Here is an 18905-nt window from a genome sequence, read left to right as displayed (position 1 = left end):
ACCTAATTGTTCACCTATTTCATCTTAAATGATATGTTTATTTTTAGTTTTGCTGTTTTTTTCAAGTTTTTTACATTTATACATTGTTTTTTCTTGCCAACTTTTTATCTTGAATGTGTGTGAAGTCTCCATATGTCTGAGTATGCAAGAGGTTTCAGGGGGTTGAGGCCAAATTTTACTCTTCCAAAATTCTTATACCTGATATGTAGGTGTAAAATATTTCACTGATAGTAAGCAATATTTACTTTTGTTATTCTTTTAATAAGGCAGTCTGGTTCTAAGTTACAGGTATCATCTTTGTTTCACCAGACAACTTTCTGGAACCTACTTGTACTTTTTCAGTTGAGATAAAATGGGACCCATGAGTTGCAATTTGTATCAATATTGAAAATTAAATAGGCAATGCTAGGAAACATCCCTTGTGTTCATTATCAGCAATCTCCTAGAACTATTCCCAAGGGAACAGATTTTTGTCAGTAAGTTTTATATAAAGATGGAAACCAATTTGAATTTATGGATGAAGTAGGTTTTGTTTTTCTGACGGAGGTGGAAAGGCTGATCCTTATCTGAAAATTCATTTGTGCAGCCTAAAAACATATTTAAAATAAATCAGCAAGGATTCAAGTCCTCTCCTTATGTGCTTATGTAGTCAGTGATATTATCAGTAAGATATCATTTACAACACAAGAATTACCCCTGGCTAAAGGTTTGCTCACGCCAAGTGAGTGCCTCTGATCTCACCCAAACACGCTGGGGCCCAATTTCTGAGCTGCATTGGACACACATTGAAGTGTGGAATTTCTTCAAGTGTGGTTTCCAATTTTCACGTTCCGTCAAACCATCAAGAGTTTGCCATCAATTTTGCTCCGTTTACCAACCCAGAAATCTGCAGGGCCACAAGACATCCTTCTCAGGAGGGCTTGGGATGGGAGGATAGGTGGGAGCTACATGTTCCTGGAGCAGTTTGTAGGTGTGGAACCCACTGCTGCTGAAAGCCAGGAATCCCTCATTGGTGATTGACAGTATTATTTTTAAGTGGCCTCACACCCTCTCACAGACCTCAATGTTTTGTTTCCAAATGGAGAGTGGTTTCAATGAGAAAGATACTGAATAAATTACTAATTTCTAGTATAGCCACAGTTTTGTTGCCTGCAATAGTTGTGTGCATTAGGAAAAAGAATAACTACACTGGTTTTCACTCAGCTGCAGCCTTGCATTTCTGATTGCATATCTTAGTTCTGTTAATGCAACAGAATGTTTCTCTTTATAGCAGATGACAGAATTAAAACATTCTTCTGGAAATTTAGTTTCTTTTTAATATACAAATCCTTTTTATTTTATAAATATTTTTTCTTCACATTTGTGCCTTCTTGCATAAAAAGCATTTGAGGGGAGGGAGAGAGAGATAGAAAAAGAATTGGCATAAATCAAATGAAACCTTAAAATTCACAGTGTATTAGTTCTTAGTGCAGCAGTTTGCAGCAGACCAAGTTATTTATTAAATCCCAATTGTTTATGACATAGCTCCACTCAGCTTTTCATTTTAAGTGCAAAGCTGAAGCTTTGTGAAATGACAAATGCTCTGTGAAAAAAAGGAGAAAAAAACATTTAAACAATGTAGGGTTTAATGGTAGATTGGAGGGAAAGGAGCCTTAGAAATACCACAGAAAGCAAAACAAGAGGCACACAATAGTGAAAAGCCAGATCAAAAATATGCATTAATGGGTACATCAGAGTGGGTTTCATCCTGCTCTGATCACACTGGGAAGCAATTGATGGGCTCTGCTGTTCTGTGCAGAACTTGGGATCCACAGAGCCTCTGGTGAGAGAAACCACAGGTTTAGGGGAAGGGACGAGAGACACTAAAAGATACTGGATGGGTAAAAACTGCAGGGTGAACCAAGAACAGCAAATATCCAGAGCTGCTCCAGTGGAACAGAAGAGATTAGGAATATAAAAATAGGCAGGAAGTACAGTCTAAAGTGAAAAATCAACAGCTATGATTCTAGATGTAATATAATATATTCTATATTTAATATGATTCTATATGGAATGTAATAATCCTTCTGAAATAGCTGAGCTATTGAATTCCCTTTTAAATGTGCCTTTCAGTAGGAAAAATAAAGGAGATTATTAGGAAGTAAGGAAGACCTTTTAAAATTAAGTATTGATTCACTAAGAGAAAAAGTCATTAAAAGAGAATTAAAGTTGCCTGCCAGCAAATATAGAAGTTCTTAGATGAAGATTGACACCTGTGAAAATAAGAAAATACACTCCACAAAATGAAGCAAAAAATAGTAACAGTCTCAGAAATAGGCAGTTAGAATAATAGCTCTGCTTTATCTTAAATCTGTTCCTTTTTTTTTTATTACCATTGTCATAAAGAATGTTTTCAGAATATGTCAGTCATCAATCCACACCTAAAATGTGGGAAGGCTCAGAAAATGAGGACCTTCCCCACCCTGTCAGCACCAGCTCCAGCAGCCCCCAGTAATGGTTTAACCATGGCCATTGGTTTAACCATTGGTTTAACCATGGCCCCAGTAATGGTTTAACCATGTCAGCCTTACTGCTCACAGCAAGGTTTTCTAAATCCAGGATTCTGCACCTGTGATACTGCAGCTGGAGAGAATCCATGGTGAAATATACATGCATAGGTTTTAATTTTTAATTTTTTTTAATTTTCTTTTGAGCTGCTGGACAAGAATAAGGCAGATTTTTGTAGTCAGGGTATGGAATGAGACTATTTCCTAATAGCTATTGCCATCACCTTAGCTCAAAGCCAGAATGCAGTTGGGGATGGAAGGTTTATTTATTTGCTAAGGAAAAAGCAGAGGTAATGATCTAACCAGCATTCCCCTGAGCCCAGGTGGAGTCCCTGGAAGCCATCTGGTCTTGGGGTGAAAAACAAGGATTTGCAGATAGCACTGAAGGTTTTCTTTCAAGAGCCAAGGATTTTTTGTGTTTGCCAGTGGAAGGGTGTGCCATTGCATGCCCTGTGACTCACAGAAGCAGAGCAAGAAGAGGAGAAGTTACTTTGCCAAGGGCAAAAGGGTCCCCAGGGAGCAGTGGGTTGTCCTTAGCACTGCTCTGTGTGCTGGAACACCCCATGATGCCTTTTTCAAAGTTTGGCTAGGTAGGGATGAAATGTCTTTTGATCTCATCTTTATTGGTGAGGTTAAAAGTACATTCACCAAGGTACCAGAGCAATGCTGGTGATTTATTTGGCTGGGATTAGTGCAGGTGGTGCCTGGATATTTTGCCAAGAGTTTCTCTGAGGCAGCAGCTGCCTCTGGGAACACAAATATATAGAAATACCCCAAACCTTGCACACAGGTCAGGTCCACAGTTTGAGCCAGCACAAATTGGAGGTGGATTATTTATTTTTAATTCTCCCAGTCGAAGTTGTACTCAGTGGGCAGAACAGACTCTGTTTAAATCTCAATTGCATGTGAGTGGAGGAAAATGAACTGACACTTTCTATATTCTGCAGCTCTGAGTTTAATTCACGTAATTTTTAATACCATTCTTCTATTTGTAGTTAATAAGGCAGGTCTAAGTCTCAATATTAGAGAAGGTTGGGAACCTTGATTAATTTATGGTCACAAAATACTGAGAGAGATCCATGAGTGAGAGGAAGTATAGGAAGTATAAATTGAGGAAAATTAACTCTCAACTTTCATATGAAATATTAAATATGTAGATAATAGGAAAAAAATACTCATCATTTAGAGTCACTCTGTGGTTCATTATATCTGAGATCATGAGAAGAAAGTGATTTGGCTATTTTTTGAGGAGGTTCACACATGTATATGTGGTTTTGTAATTTCTAGATTCTGGCTGGGTAAGCTTTTGTGGAAATTAGCCTTACTGCAGATATACACACTTTATTTGAATATTCCATTGTATTCAGTTTTCTGTTCATTTCCATTTTATCATATCTTACTCAAAATGGGTGTAATTTCCTTCTAAAATTTATTGAGTTTTCCCTATAAAAATCACCAACTGATCTCTGACAGATCCCACTGCCCTTCCTCTGTTTGCTTGAGCTGGAGATGTACAAAACATTGAGAGGGAAATTCTCATGAATTGCTCTGAGGAATTTGCCTAAATTCCTTCCTTACACCCATCTTTCCATCCTTCCTTCCTCATTGAAATCATTTCATTTCTGTTCCTTTTTAGAGCAGTGTTGAAGAGCCTGTGAGTGGCAATAAGTTACCACAGCTCTGGGGTAACTTTCCACTGATGGCAAAACCTCACCATGCCGGATGTAGGCTCATGTCAAATCATACTGATACTCAAATGTGTGAGAAAATGGCAAAAGTAGTCCACCAGCTGCATTTTATTTTCCAGATTCAGTCACAAAGTCGTGGATAGTGATAGTATTGTTAATTTTTAAAACTACTTAAGCTGCTGTAACACTGTTTTATCATTGTTCTGCAAGTAGCAAATATGGGGGCACAGATAAGGCAGTAAACATTTTTTTCATTATGGTATCTGAATTTATTATTTTCAAAATAAGAATCCAAAGTCAGGTAGTTTCTGCTTGGATATAAATATAAGAGGAAAAAAAGAATTCCTAAAACATTTCTAATACTTAGGAACTGTAAATTGTTAATTTTAAAAATGTAATATTACATAATTTTCTTCTGAGTATTTTATTTTGCAATATAGTCTAAGGCATGAGGATAATTATTATAATGTTACTCAAGAGATGTAGTGAAGATTACTGGTGTATTCTCCACCTAAAGTATCAGCCAAGTTCAAAATTAGAGAATAATTGTGAAATAGATCTTGTTACAGAAGTTGAGTTCAGGGGTTTGAACTGGAATCCCACCCCAATTTCCAGTGTAAAGTGTGCCTCCAAGTGTTTTCTTCCTTCAGTAATCAAAAATCACCTGAAGTAATTGAAGTAAAACAATGAGAAAACTTGGTACAACACCAAAACTGCAGAACACAAGCCCCAAAAAATAATTTGCTTAAGCATATTTTAATGTGTAATTTATGAGAATTTATTTTAAAATTATGAATTCATGACATGGGATAGTAGGGAATTAGGTTTTCCCTGATACCCAAATACATCCTGCTTTTTTTAGTTCTCCAGAGAATGCAGGCAAATTCAATGCCTTCAATCTCTTTTTATTTGTATTGCTTCACACTCATTCTTGCCAGGGCTCTCATAAATGCCAGACTGATTGCTGAATCCAAAACATCTTAATAAAGTTCACAGTCGAGCTTCATTGTTCAGCAGAAATTCTTTGAAAGCAAATCAAAATGTAAGCATAAAAGGAATGTAGCTCTTGTGTTTAGGGAGCAAGAAAGGGTCTCTGATCACACTCTGACCAATTTTGGGTGATAGTTAAAGGAAGGAAAGGAAACCAGTCCTCACAGAGCCCACCAGATTTCAGAGCAGCTGCTGTAGGAGCAGCCTGGCTCATTTTTCTCCCATTCAGAGCTGGTCATGGTGGCCTGTTCTCAATTCCATGCTGTGGTAGGGGCTGGTGTGTGTGTGGAGCTGGATTCTCAATAATGCTCATGGTTCTCAATTCCATGCTGTGGTGGGAGCTGGTGTGTGTGTGTGGAGCTGGATTCTCAATATTGCTCATGGTCCTCAATTCCATGCTGTGGTGGGAGCTGGTGTGTGTGGAGCTGGATTCTCAATATTGCTCATAGTTCTCAATTCCATGCTGTGGTAGGGGCTGGTGTGTGTGGAGCTGGATTCTCAATATTGCTCATGGTCCTCAATTCCATGCTGTGGTGGGAGCTGGTGTGTGTGGAGCTGGATTCTCAATATTGCTCATGGTTCTCAATTCCATGCTGTGGTGGGAGCTGGTGTGTGTGGAGCTGGATTCTCCATGCTCATGGTTCTCAATTCCATGCTGTGGTAAGAGCTGGTGTGTGTGGAGCTGGATTCTCAATAATGCTCATGGTTCTTGATTCCATGCTGTGGTGGGAGCTGGTGTGTGTGGAGCTGGATTCACTTGGAGTGGCTCTCACTTTTGAATCAGGGGTTTTAGGAGTGGAAAGCAGGACAAAGAAAGAGTTGGACACCCTGGTGAACAGATCCATGTCAGACTTCAGATCTGCCAAACAATGCTAGACTGGATCAGGAAAACAAGCTCAGTATCTTCCTCATATCAGCACTCAGGGAATAAAAGGGGAAAAAAAAGAAGGGGAGGGGAAAGGTGTCATGTTCCACAGAATCACCAGGCTGGAAGAGACCTTCAAGACTGAGTCCAATGCAACCCCAACACCCCAACTGAACCCTGGCACCCAGTGCCACTTGCAGGCTTTTTATAAACACATCCAGGGATGGTGACTCCACCACCTCCCTGGGTAGGCCATCCCAATATTTAGCCCTCAAAAACCAGGAGGGGAGAACAGGTAAATTTGTAACATCTCTCACCTGTCTCACTTGGACAGAGGCCAGCCCAAGTGTGCAGTTTGAATTTCTCTCCTCCCAGGCTCAGTTTGTAGCTGGTGACATTATCTGATATCCAAAGGCCTGTGTGTACATAGCTGCAGCAGTGTGTGCCTGTTGTACATTTTTGACAGTGATAGCCTTCTGCTGGGTTATAAAAATGAAATTATCTGAATTGGGGAGGTGTTTTTGTCTCACTGCCTCTGTGTGTGCCCAGAGGAGCACAGGAGAGCACGAGGGGGTGTAGGAGATGCTCATTCCTGCCTGATCCCAGGGCTTGTGTGTCACAATTGCTGCTGGCAGGGAGCTGGACAGGAGCAGGGAGGGACACGTCCTGTTGTCTGTATGAGCACTTGAAAAGAAAAGAAATCAGAAAGAATAATCATCAAATAAGCTGACAATTCAAAGCCTGGAGTTTCTAATGAGCTGTCAGTGTATGTAAAACTTGTGTTTATTCTTAGGGTGATGTGGCATTGTCAGCTGAACGATTGATTTCCAAACCCAACCTGCTTCAAACGTTCAAACCCACTAAAGGTTTACATGTGTTAGGGATGAAAGCCATTCTGCCAAGCTGAGTGGGAGAAGGGGAAGTAACTTGTAAAAGTAGTTCAGATTGCTTTGCTGAAAAGAGCGAATTTTTATTTGCAAAATCAAACTAGAAAACCCACAAAAGTTATTGCAGTAAAAGTGTTCTACTGTTACAGTAAAGGCTGGCACATCGTGGCCTATTCTTCCTGCCTCAGCACAATATCTGGGGTGAATACAGCCTTCCAAAAAAAAAAAAAAAGAAAGGAAAGAACCAATCCATTAAAGCAAAGAGTGAATTTTATTCAAAGCTGAGTGAGCTGATAGTGTCTTATTCAGCTCTGTGTTAGGGAGGGGTTGGGTGGGGAAGGCACCACAGCAGCCCCTGTCCCAGAGGGTGCTGGGGGGAGAATTCTAATTGGGACGTAAATCGTGTTTGTGTTATCAGCAGGGCTGGGCTGGGGCTGTTAATTGGCATGCTGAGATCATTTGGAAATGGTTGATATAACACTGTGGTCCATTGAACAGGAAGCTCTGCTGTTTTCACAGTTTGATAATCAATGCATCACTGCACTCAATTCCTTTCCAATGTGTGTTTGTTTGTCCTGTTTGCTTAATTGAACAGCTGGAATTACTGTTACATACAACTGAATGTTAATTCATGGAAGAGAATTTTGCTTCTTCATTATAATTTTATGTTTAAATTGGAAACCTATGTAACATTAAGTGTTAATTGAGTGCACAAATTCATAGGTTTAATCAACCAGGCATGATAAATCATATTTTGTACAAAAAAAGAATTGATTATTAGCTGAGTTTGTCTTTTAAGTTTAGCACTGCTTTTTGAATATACATACACTTTGTTCATACGAACAATTGCTGCTTAAAAACTTGGAGAAGAATCCAGCAATGTCTTCTAAAAAAAGCTTACACTGATCAATAGAGTTCATTGCTTTCTCCTGATCTCTGGGACAAACCTTAAAAAAAAATTTGTGGTGCTCCATTTTGCTTCACGATTCACCGAAATATCTTCCTTACCATTTCACTGCAGTATTTCCTATGCATTTAACTGAACTGCAGCATGACTGTACTCTTTCCATCATTGTCAAATGTTGCAAAATGTGCTGGAAGGTGCCATGGCAATGCAGTTAGAGCGTGAGTTTGTGTTTCAGGGTGGTTATGCTGCCTACCGGTATGCCCAGCCTGCCACTGCCACTGCAGCTGCCTACAGTGACAGGTAAGAGCTCCTTTCCTGCTCACAAATACTGGACCAGTGGAAGTTGAAGTTGATTCTATAAATTTGCCTTGTTGAAGTCTCATAACTGTCTTGTTGCTCTGCAGATAATTGTGATCTCTAAAGCAGGCTGTTTTATTATAATCCATGAATAGCCATAAATTGAGAGACTTTAGGCCTTAATTGAGAATCAGGCGTGAGATGTGCACATTCCCAAGCTGTAGATCATCCAGTTAACGTCTGTGACCCTTGTACAATGCAGATAAATAAATGTACAGATTCATGATGGTCTGCTACAAAGGATCATTATTTGTCTTAGGAGTATTATTTCAGTTGATTTAGAACCTTGAACCCATTGAGTGCCCTCCATTTTCATTGACATTGTTTTTGTCAGTGGAAATTGAGAATGAACTGTGTCTAAGCTTGAACTATCCAATGCAAAATAGCAATTTTTTTCCATTTGCTTTTTTCCCAGGCATTTGATTTTTTTCAATACTTGCAAAAAAAAATTCTTTTGCTTTGTACTTTTATCCTCAAAATGTAAACCACATTTGGTGGAAACAATATCAGGAATTAAAGATCATTAAAATCTGCACATTCAAAGACTTAATTTTTATCAACTAAGAGTGATGTCACATATATTAGTGTATGCTCTTGAAAGATGAATGCTGGAATCCCTTAGAAGTCAATGTCTCAATTGCTGTTGACTTCAGTAGGAACAGAATTTTATCAAATTGCATAAAATTAAGTCTCTGCAGTGTGTGGACATTTTGTAATGAGAAGGAGGATTATCCCACATTTTCCTCATAAACTGCACCCTTAAAATCTGTTCTATCTTTAACATTTTTCCAGTCCTAGAGGAGTGTTCCCTTGTAAAGGGAAGGTGTATTTGGTGGCAGAGACACACAAATAATTTACTTCATGATGGCAGTGAGAAGTAAGGTCACACTTCTCAATACCTGATACAAGAAAATTTTCCCTTTGAATCATGGAAATAATTTCTTAAGCCTTAAATACATATTGAAAAAAATTCTTTAAATGCTAAATTAGACAGTGTTACAAATGCTTCTGTTTCTTAAAGAAATCAAGAGATTAAGAAATTCTAGTGCACAATTTCTTAGATTGAAGCGCTGTTCATGGATTCTGTATTTTTAGAACCAAGTCCCATGGTATGAATGTTACAATGCTCTGCATGCATATTTGCCTTTCAAGTGCTTATTCTGGGTAATGAAGATATATTTTTTTAAAGTTATGTGAATAAAGTAATTTGCATGTATGGCTGAGGCATGCTGTGTCAGACAGGTAAGCAAGCTACTTTTTATTGATTTTGGGTCAGTGATATCAACTAGATCTGTGCTGTGTGCACTTTGTTGGCAATGTTCTATTTCTACTTAGGGGAACCTGCACAGGTGAAGTGCTCCTCAGTAGTTTCATTTCATTTCCACAAAGGTTTGTCAGCATGTCACAGCTCTAGGGTTTTTATGTGAGCTTTTCTGTAATGCAAAACAACTCCTGCTTCTAAAAGCCTACTAAACACAAAGGACCAAATTCCAAATAACCTCCTGTGGTGAGCCAGGTTTTGCCAGCTATCTCTCAGGTGTCCCTGGATCATTTTATAGGCTGTTTATTTCTATTAATTAAACCTATGCATTACACAGAGAAACTGAACAATATCAAGCTGAATTTTAAATGCTTTAATTATGGATTGATGTTACCTTCTCATAAACCAGATCAAAGGCTGTAAGATAAAACATCAGCTGGTCACATGTTCTGCTATGGGCAGAGAGTCAACACCACAAAGAGTTATGCTGCCAAAAAGGTAAAGGATTTGTTTAGGAAGATAGTGTTCTTAAATGCTGTAAAGAAAGCTGGAGATGGCTTCAGTAGTAATGCAGTTGTTACAATCCTTAATTAATTTTTTGAAAAAAATTGTCTAATTTTCAGATACACTTTGTGTATAATTAGAATTGCAATGACCTGTCTTTGCTTGCATAACTTTAGATATCTTAAATGAATTTTATATCTTTTGGATTTTTTTAAATTTACTTTTCTTTTTAAATGCGGTTAACCCTCATCTTCAATCTGCTTCCCCCACATGAATATGGTTTCTTGTCTTAATTACAAATCTCATAACTGAATTTCTTTATGAGAGAATCCCAAAACTAGCATTGAGAACAAAACAAATAACAATCTGCTCAAATATTTCTTTGCATGTGGGAAACTATGTGCAAACATGGATACCTCTGATTATTCACAACTACAGTTTGTTTAATTTGATTACCTTTTTGTTCATTTTAAAATTAATTTAATTTAGCTACTTTTGTGAAATTATTAATGTTGAAGGTGCTGAAGTATACTTCAGTACCACTGCTTGTATCTGCTCTTCTCAATGTAATTATCATCTGCTCTCCTCTCACAACACTGAAGATTCCACATCTCCTTACACACCTACTTAGTGTTCATATGAGCCCCTATTTAATTTAATTACACATGAACTGCACATACTGCTTGTATAAAAAATGATGCCCAAAGAAATTGAGTACCACTGAAGCAGTGACATATAATGGAAATACTACTTCATACTAATTTTAAAAATAAGGAAAGCTTTGGTTTTTTTGGTCACCACTCATATCCATTATAAATTGCAATGTTCCATATTTGAAAGGCTTCTTAATTCAGGAGATGGAAAGAGGAAATCTTTAGATTGGAGACATGTTTTGGTAAATTAAAAATAAAGGTTAACAGAAAGATTTGGGACTGCAGAATCAATAGACCAAGTCAATTGATAATGATCAGTGTGAGAGGGCTCTATTTGAAGAAATGCAATGGTATCCTTGTTTGTCACAGCTGGAAATGTTGCTGGAAATAGGCAAGGAACAGATATACAGGGGAGATTCAGGTGGCAAGGAAATAGCATTAAACCAATCCATGAAAACCCCTAAGTATTTATTGAGACAGATCATGTACTCCTAAACCCAATTTCACAACAGGGGTAGGTCTGGCAGATCTCTCCAGTCATTTTTTAGGATCACAAAACAAAAACCACCAAGAAACAGGTACACTTTGTTTTATTTATGAAGCAATACAATCACTGGATACAAATTCTGAATTCAATTTTTATATTGTGTGATCTATCATATATTAAATTGCATGTACAGATATGAAGGTCTTTGCAGAAGTGGATCCAAAAAATTATGTTTAACTTGCCAAGAGTTAAAATATTTCTGATAAGTTTTCCAATTAGTGTAAGTCCTAAAAGGGGACCTATTGGTCTAAATATATTTATCAGTCTGGAACTTGCCTGGCAAACTCTCTAAACTGAGCATATTTGGAAAAAAAATAATTGTAAGGATGTGCAAAAGACACTAAATCAGATGTCGATAAAATGTTTGTACAGCTCTTACTCATCTTTCATGGAATATTTAAAAAAAAAAAATAAAAAATAGTTAGATTTCTGTCCAAGTCTGAAGTAAGAGAATCTAGCAAGGCCATCCAGTTTTGTGTTCCTGAGGTAGAAGGAGTCGGAGCATGGCAGTGGGGCGTATTGTCATTTTGTCATTGCATGTTCACTTGGTGTTGCTGGTATGTCTGTAATGCTGTACTGGATTTGACAGATCCATCACATAGCTCAGTGAATGGCTTGCTTGAATTAAGCCTATGGGCAGATTTATTCACCTTGATTGGCTATTGGTTTTGTGTTTTATGATTTGGTTCTTGCACCTCCGATGGGAGTGAGGGATTGTTCCTTTTCTGGCGCGTCCGAACGTTGGCAGCGGTGTTTGTGCAAAACGTGTCTGGGAGTGCAGGGAGCAGAGGCCTGGCTGAGAGGCAGAGCCCCAGGCTGTGCTGTCCCCGTGCAGGGCCAGCTGTGTTTATACATGGATGGTGCTGTATCCATGTATACACACACCTTCCCATCCATCACACACACACACACACACACACAGGATGCTGCTCTGAGCACCATCCCCTTCTGCAACACCCAATTTCAACCTCGCTCCAGACTATGGGGACATTCCCACTGACCTCTCTGTTGTCTGGATTAATTCCCTCATCACTGGAAGCTGACTTTTTTTTTTGCTTTTTTTTTTAAATAAAATAAGGCATATTCAAAAATAGTTTGCACGTAACACTTTCTAGTAAAAAATATGGTTTGTTTTGTTTTTTTTTTTCTCCCATTATCAATTTGTGTTATATGTTCTGTGGTTATACATAGGGTTTTGTGAAATTTGAGAGAGAAGGTTTTGTCATATAGAAGTTATGTATCTTCCAGATCTTAAATCTTACTCCTGATAAAATCCTAATATTCTAACAGTTTAGATTTTTAACAAGTCTTTGTGAAGTATTCAGTTTTTTTAAAGCAGTAGTGTCTGCAGAAATACTTTAATATATTTTCCAGTTGTCTTTGGGCAAGTAGCTGAGAGTAATACTTGATATTTGTGCTCAAATTATCCTAAAATAGAATAGGTACAGGTTTGATTTAATAGTAAACATGCTCATTAAAGAATGACAATTTAGAATGAAGAGTAAAAAACCACAAAATATAAATTGTGAGCTTCTTTAGCTGAGGGGAGTTTTTATTATGTTGTGGACTATATAATCTTGTATTTTATGATTAAACAATGAAAAACCACTATATTTTTATTCAAATTATTTTCTCTTGTTGAAGATTACTAGAGATATATAGTAAAAATTAAGGTTTTGATTGCATATAAAATATAATAGCATCTTGAGCTAGAATTTAATTTTCCATTAAATAATTTTACAGAAGCATAAATGTTTTAAAATCTAGTACCTCATTCATTTCATGATTGTGCCTTCTTAGATTAAGGACAAAGAGCTTCTCTACACCGTTTCAGTTTCTAAAGGAATCAAGTTGAAAGATGAAAAAAAATTAGAATATAGAATATAGTGGTAACTTTTCAACTTCCAGCTGGAACCTTCCAGCATTTGTGTATTTTGCTATCCCAGTGGAATCCTAAATTGAAAGGTTTGGAGGATGATCCATAAGGAGGAATTGTACAGCCCATATTGTAGGTTACTCAAATTCTGACAATGGAAAGGTTCAGTTAGCACCTTGACTGGCTACAGAGGTTGTGCTTAGCTTTTCTAACAGCATCAGAGAATGTATTTAACACTTCTTCTGCTTAGGTTTGATGTGGTGATGCTTTATTGGTCTAGTTGTTTGGGTTTTTTTTCCTGGACAATCCTGTATGTAGCTAAAGCTTCTTTATTCCCTATTATTGCAAATAAAAATCAAATTATTGGCTTGGCTGTTAGAGAGAAGTAGTGGGTTTGGCCATCTACCTCTTAGAACTTTATGCCTGTGTGATCTCTGGCAAACTAGAGGGTCACTGGAGTCATGACAATATTTCATAATTCATTTTCATCCCAGTTCATTCAGAGTTTTGGGGATGACTGGAGTATATGACTCATAGTGTAACCATAACAGTACCTTGCTGTGAAGAGTTAGAAAGTAAAAGTGGGTGAATATGAATAAAGAAAATGTTATAGGGACAAAAAAAATCATCAAAGCGTTTGAAATTCCATGAGCAGGGACTTTCATTTAGTACATTTTGACAGAATTTCCTGAAATGAAAATATGTTGCATAGAGTACTTCACAATAATTGAAGCATGGCTCGTTCTAAAATATTGCAGATATGACATTTTTGGGGGAGACTCAGCGAGTCACATTTAGGAAAACATTTTAAACAATTCCATTTCCTAAAAACATCATCTTCTGCCAGTTCTAGGAAGCTGTTTTGATGTTTGAATACATTTCTCTTCTGGGTGGAATTAACCTGTTTGGTGGTACTCTGAAGGCTTGATTCACCTGTGTGTAGTTTGACTGTTCATGTAATATCCAGGAAACTGCTGAAACTCCTCCCCCAGTTCCAATCTGAGGGGATACAGTAGTGAAAAAGCTCAGTGCTCCTGCCCAAAATTATGGCAAACAGCAATTATTAAACTTTTGTTGTGTCAGAGCTGGTTTCATTCATACCCTGCTTCTACTTCTCTTACTTTTAATCTCCATTCTCACTCACTGCAGTATCAAGGGATATTTTAGGAATCCCCATAGACAGGGAAAATCTTGGCTTTTTCTGTGACATCCATGCTAGAAATCATGAAGAAAAAGCTGGGAGAAAAGGTAGAGGTAGACTATAGCCCAGATTTCCATACCTGTCTTCCTGATGTGCTCAAAGCTTAAGGTGCTCAGTTCTTTTGCTGCCAGGTTCTTCTTGAGCATAGGGAGAGCTGTTAAATGCTCATCATGTTCCCAAAAATAAATAAATAAATCAGTGCACCTATTCTGACATTTGCATCTCAGTTTCAGTATCCTCTCTTGGTTTATCTCTCCAGCCTATGTCTGGTTATGTAGCCTGACTTTTAACTTGGGAGTTCCTTATTCTAATGTAGAAGCTCATAGTAAATAACTCTCATTATGAATATATTATTTAATGGATTTTCATACCTTTTCCCTAAAAGGAGGGAGGGGAAAGAACTGGTTAACATTTCTAAAGTAGGAATTATCTCATTTACTAGCTCATAAAAACTTCTTTGGTCTTAGAGGCTATTGGAAGAAATTGTGACTTGAAAGTTTTTCAGTGTTGTACTCAGCAGAGTGGATAAATACGGAGTTGGGGAGTTACTAAAACATTGATTCCTGATCCAGCAGACCAAAACTGTTCCAGTCCATTGGGTCACTGCCTGTGACAGGAGAGGCCATAACAGCTCCTTTGGACATGTCAGTGGCTAATTACACACTCCTCAGGTCTCAGATCATTGCCTTGATAGAGCGCAAAGAGGCAGATGAGAACGGGCTCCAAGTGTTGGCAGCCTGAGTGCTCTAAAACCAAGGAGGAATTAAGAGCATTGTGCAAGAGGAAGAGAAGATGAAGGAATAAAATCTTATTGATAAAACTGGGATGTCATGGATAGAGTCTGTATGGGTTAGTGCCATTTGCTCTGTGCTCTGGCAAGGTGATGAAGTACTAGAAGAACAAACTTTAAATAACAATGTTGATGAAATTAATCAAGAAAGAGACAATTTACACTCTTGCATGTTTTTACTGTAGCATTTCACACCTCCGAGGAGCCCAAAACATTTGATTAGGTATTTAAATAGATTTTTTTTTTTCATATTCCTTTGGGCTTGTCAAGCTGCTGATACTCCAAGAACCCACCTGAGGCAAACATCAGATTGTAAGAATACTGCAGGAGTGGGAATAGAATGTTTATCCACGTATCCTAAAGACATTTTTTAGTGAAAAATGCTGTAGGGTGTTTAATATACATGCATTAAAAGAAAAAAAAGTAAAGTAAGGACTTTGTGTGAGCACCAAACATGTACCAGCTTCTAAAGTTCGTTTTGTTTTTCTTGAATGAATTCTTAAATAATCCTAGCAAGGTTCTCATGTATATGGTATTTTAATTAAAACAGGAAAAAAATTATGCTGTCAAGTAATTTGTAAAGTCATTCCAAACTTAATATAATGTAAAGGGAAAGAGTTGTTATTTATAATTGCTGAAGTTTATAATTTCACCTCTATATATTAAGAAAGTTATAGTGGATAACATGGTGGTTACTAGTAAACTGTAATAATTGCTATGAAATCAGAAACAAATATAAAGTATGTTTTTGAGGCATTATTTTAAGGATGCCATGATATACAAAAAGAACAAATCCCCCAGTTAAATAAAGGGATATTTTTCATGTATTTTAGTGAATAAAATACTGATTCTTTACGCAAGGTTGACTTAGAAATCTTCTTTGCCCTAAAGAGAATAAACAATATGTCCAAAATACAGTAATAAACAAATTTTTCAAATATAAATATTAAGACTTCAAATATAGCCTTAATTTAGCAGTCCTGGATCATAATGACATCGATTTATGTTGCTGACATGGAGCACTTCTGAAATAGAATTACTGCACTACTTCCTCAAGTATTTAATTTAAGTGCCTCGACTGTGTTAATCACACTAAAAGGCCAATAATTTCAGAGCAGTTCTGCCACTGAGATTGGTATGAATTCTGGTACAGATGCTGTATGCTATTCAGAATTTCACCTATTAGGTTTAGGTTTTACTTAAAAATGTCCAGATTTACTTAAAAATCACATGTTCCTTTTGCAGATGAATATTCATCTTTAGACTCTGTATATTGCATTATTAATAGCAAATAATTTCATACTAGGTATAATATATTGAATGATCATACATCAGAAAATTCCACTGATGCAGCAGGTGATAGGAGGTAGACCCAAGTCTATTCGTATAGCTCTGATTAAAAAAAAAAAAATAAATCGGGAAATAAAATTTTTAGATCTAAAATATGAAAGGTGAGAGACCTGCAGATTTTCCCACTGGTTTTGATGCAAGAAGTTGTCCACATTGTGGCAATATATTAAAAATAACTTGTTTGTTTTGGTTTTTTTTAACAGTACTAAGTTGGAAGGTTGCATGTATTTTCTAGAAATTTTCTTTGTACTGAGTGAGGGCTGGTGGAAGGACAGAGAAGGGGGTTTTGTATCCAAGACATTGCCATGGCAGAATTATTGTATCCACCCTGAGTGCAGGGTGGACGTTCCTCCAATCTGCTTTACAGCATCACTGTTGGGCTGTCCTAAATGGAATCTCTGTGTTCCAGAATTTGAGTGGGTTGTTTAGCTAGTTCACCATCAGGGCTAGAATAAAAATGCCTGCCCATCTGCTGGGGAAAGCCTGAGATAAGAATACAAATTCTGAGAAAGCACCTTCTGTGGACCATTCTTCCCTTTAGGTATTTTTAATCCCTTTAGGTTTTTGGGTTGGTCAGTTGGTTGGTTTTTTTCTCTCTAAGTAAATGAAATAATGCAGGCATATCACTGGGCTTGGGGATGCACATTTCCATTGGTTTCTAAAAGAGCTGGGGGTTGATTTTTTTTTTCTTTTCATGATTTTTGCAATTGCAGAAGTACTTTTTGGTATTAAAATAAATTATTTCTGGTCACGAAGTTGTGTGATTGGTAGCAGGACAACACTTAGTGAGAGATTTTGTTCCTTTTCTCTCTCCTGCTGTCTTTGGCACTCTGAATTTTGGTAGAGACATCCTGTCATTGGCTAAAGCACAGGGAAATGTCCTGTACTGAGCACAAAGAGGACAAAGAGGATTGCTCTCATTGCAGATGAGAGCAATGCAGAGGTGGTGAATGTGGCAGGGCAATGAAGGGCTGGGCTGAGCTGCCTGGATCAGGGCTGTAGGGCCATTTGAGACACCCTGGAGGGACCTGGGGAGGTGAGGGGGACACAGCACCTTCTGCAGTGGCAGCTGAGCCCAGGCAGATGGACGAGCTCTGAGCTTTAGTGCTGTCTATGCAGCAGTGGTTGGAGAAATGGCTGCACTTGTTTCTTTTGAGTCAGGCTTTTCCTCTATCTGCTTCCAAGGCCTGCCTTAAAATTTCAGGAAAGAAATGGTCAGGAATGATGGATGTAGGAGAACATTATTTTGTGATGGGGAAAGCATCACTCAAGGTAAAAAGCAGAGACCTAAGTGAAAGCCAAATATCCACATCTTCTTCTCTGTCTTGCATCATTGTTGGTTAGGTTGAACAAGAAATTCTGCAGAGAAAAAGAACCTGACATTGAAGACATTAGTCTAATAACCTTCCTAATGCACATCAGGTCAAACAAGTTACTGTTAGTGTTGTTGAAGCTTGATACCACATGAATTATTTATAGTTTTATTCTTATTTCATTCAATATATCATAGAGGTATGGCTGTGAAGTTGTTTAGTTGTCTTTGTGTTGTGATTCAAATGCTATGGGTACAGTAATGTACTTTGATCTTACAGTAATGGGAATATAAAGCATGATAACAGCAAAATCAACCTTCTAATTATAGTTATTATGCTAATATTAAAAAGTTTAAATTCTTTGATAGCCTTGATATTTAAATTTAGGACACCAGCAGGAAAGAGTTGGGAAGGACTTCATAAAATGATTATAAAGGGGAACTTTGTCCATCCTTGAATATTGCAGAAACCATTAAAGGAGCCAGCAGTCAGCTATATTGAAATTCATAGTGAAAAAGCCCTCAACATCAGAGTCCTTACAAAAGCAGCAAAGTCTTGACATTTAGAGCACGAAGGAAATCCATAATAGCTTTAATAATATCATGGAGAAATATACAGATGTACCCTGTATAACTGCTGGGAAAAACCTTTGCTGCGTGGGATCCTTGGGGAATTTGGTGTGGAGCAGCTCCAGGAAGGGAAGTCAGGGCTTTGGGTTAAGCTGCAGCAATTTTATCAGCTGAGATTCTGATCCCTGAGTTCTAAATACTGGCCTTGTTTGTCAGTCCCATGGTGGTCCTACCAGAAAAAGTCGACTGATTAAATATAGTTTAAATCTTCCCACTGTAACTTCTGCTCAATGTTGTGTTTGCCTTCAACCTAAATTTTGATGTCCTGGGGCTCTGCACTGTTTTCAGCAGTTGCTGTATTTTTGGGTGGGGGTCTGAACTTCCGTGTTAGGCAAAATTATTTCTGTGTAGTTTTGTTACATTTGTCAGCGAAGCCCAGAAATCCAGGTCTACAAAGCATAATCACTGTATATGAGTGGGTTATAACTTCTTTTACATTTCAAATTTCCTAGAGCCAGTGTGATTAATTTCTTAGAATCCCCTTTGACCTCTGGTATTCCATTTTAAGGAAGCTCTGTGTGCTGAGGAGGAGGGATTGGAA

General features: G+C 37.6%; 1 protein-coding gene across 43 annotated transcripts in view; it reads left to right on the top strand.

Annotated features, from left to right (window-relative positions):
* The window catches only part of RBFOX1 (RNA binding fox-1 homolog 1), a 1204921-nt gene that overhangs the window by 1166926 nt on the left and 19090 nt on the right, over positions 1-18905 (top strand). For 41 of the 43 annotated variants that reach the window (XM_077187091.1, XM_077187084.1, XM_077187083.1 and 38 more), the window contains one exon: positions 8119-8183. The exons of the other annotated variants lie outside the window; for them this stretch is intronic. In XM_077187091.1, coding sequence (XP_077043206.1) covers positions 8119-8183 — 65 coding nt within the window. The remainder of the gene's footprint in view (positions 1-8118; positions 8184-18905) is intronic. 43 annotated transcript variants of the gene reach the window in all.

Source organism: Agelaius phoeniceus, chromosome 16 (genome assembly GCF_051311805.1).
Source record: "Agelaius phoeniceus isolate bAgePho1 chromosome 16, bAgePho1.hap1, whole genome shotgun sequence".
Lineage (NCBI taxonomy): Eukaryota > Metazoa > Chordata > Aves > Passeriformes > Icteridae > Agelaius > Agelaius phoeniceus.
This window is presented reverse-complemented; position numbering and strand designations above follow the sequence as displayed.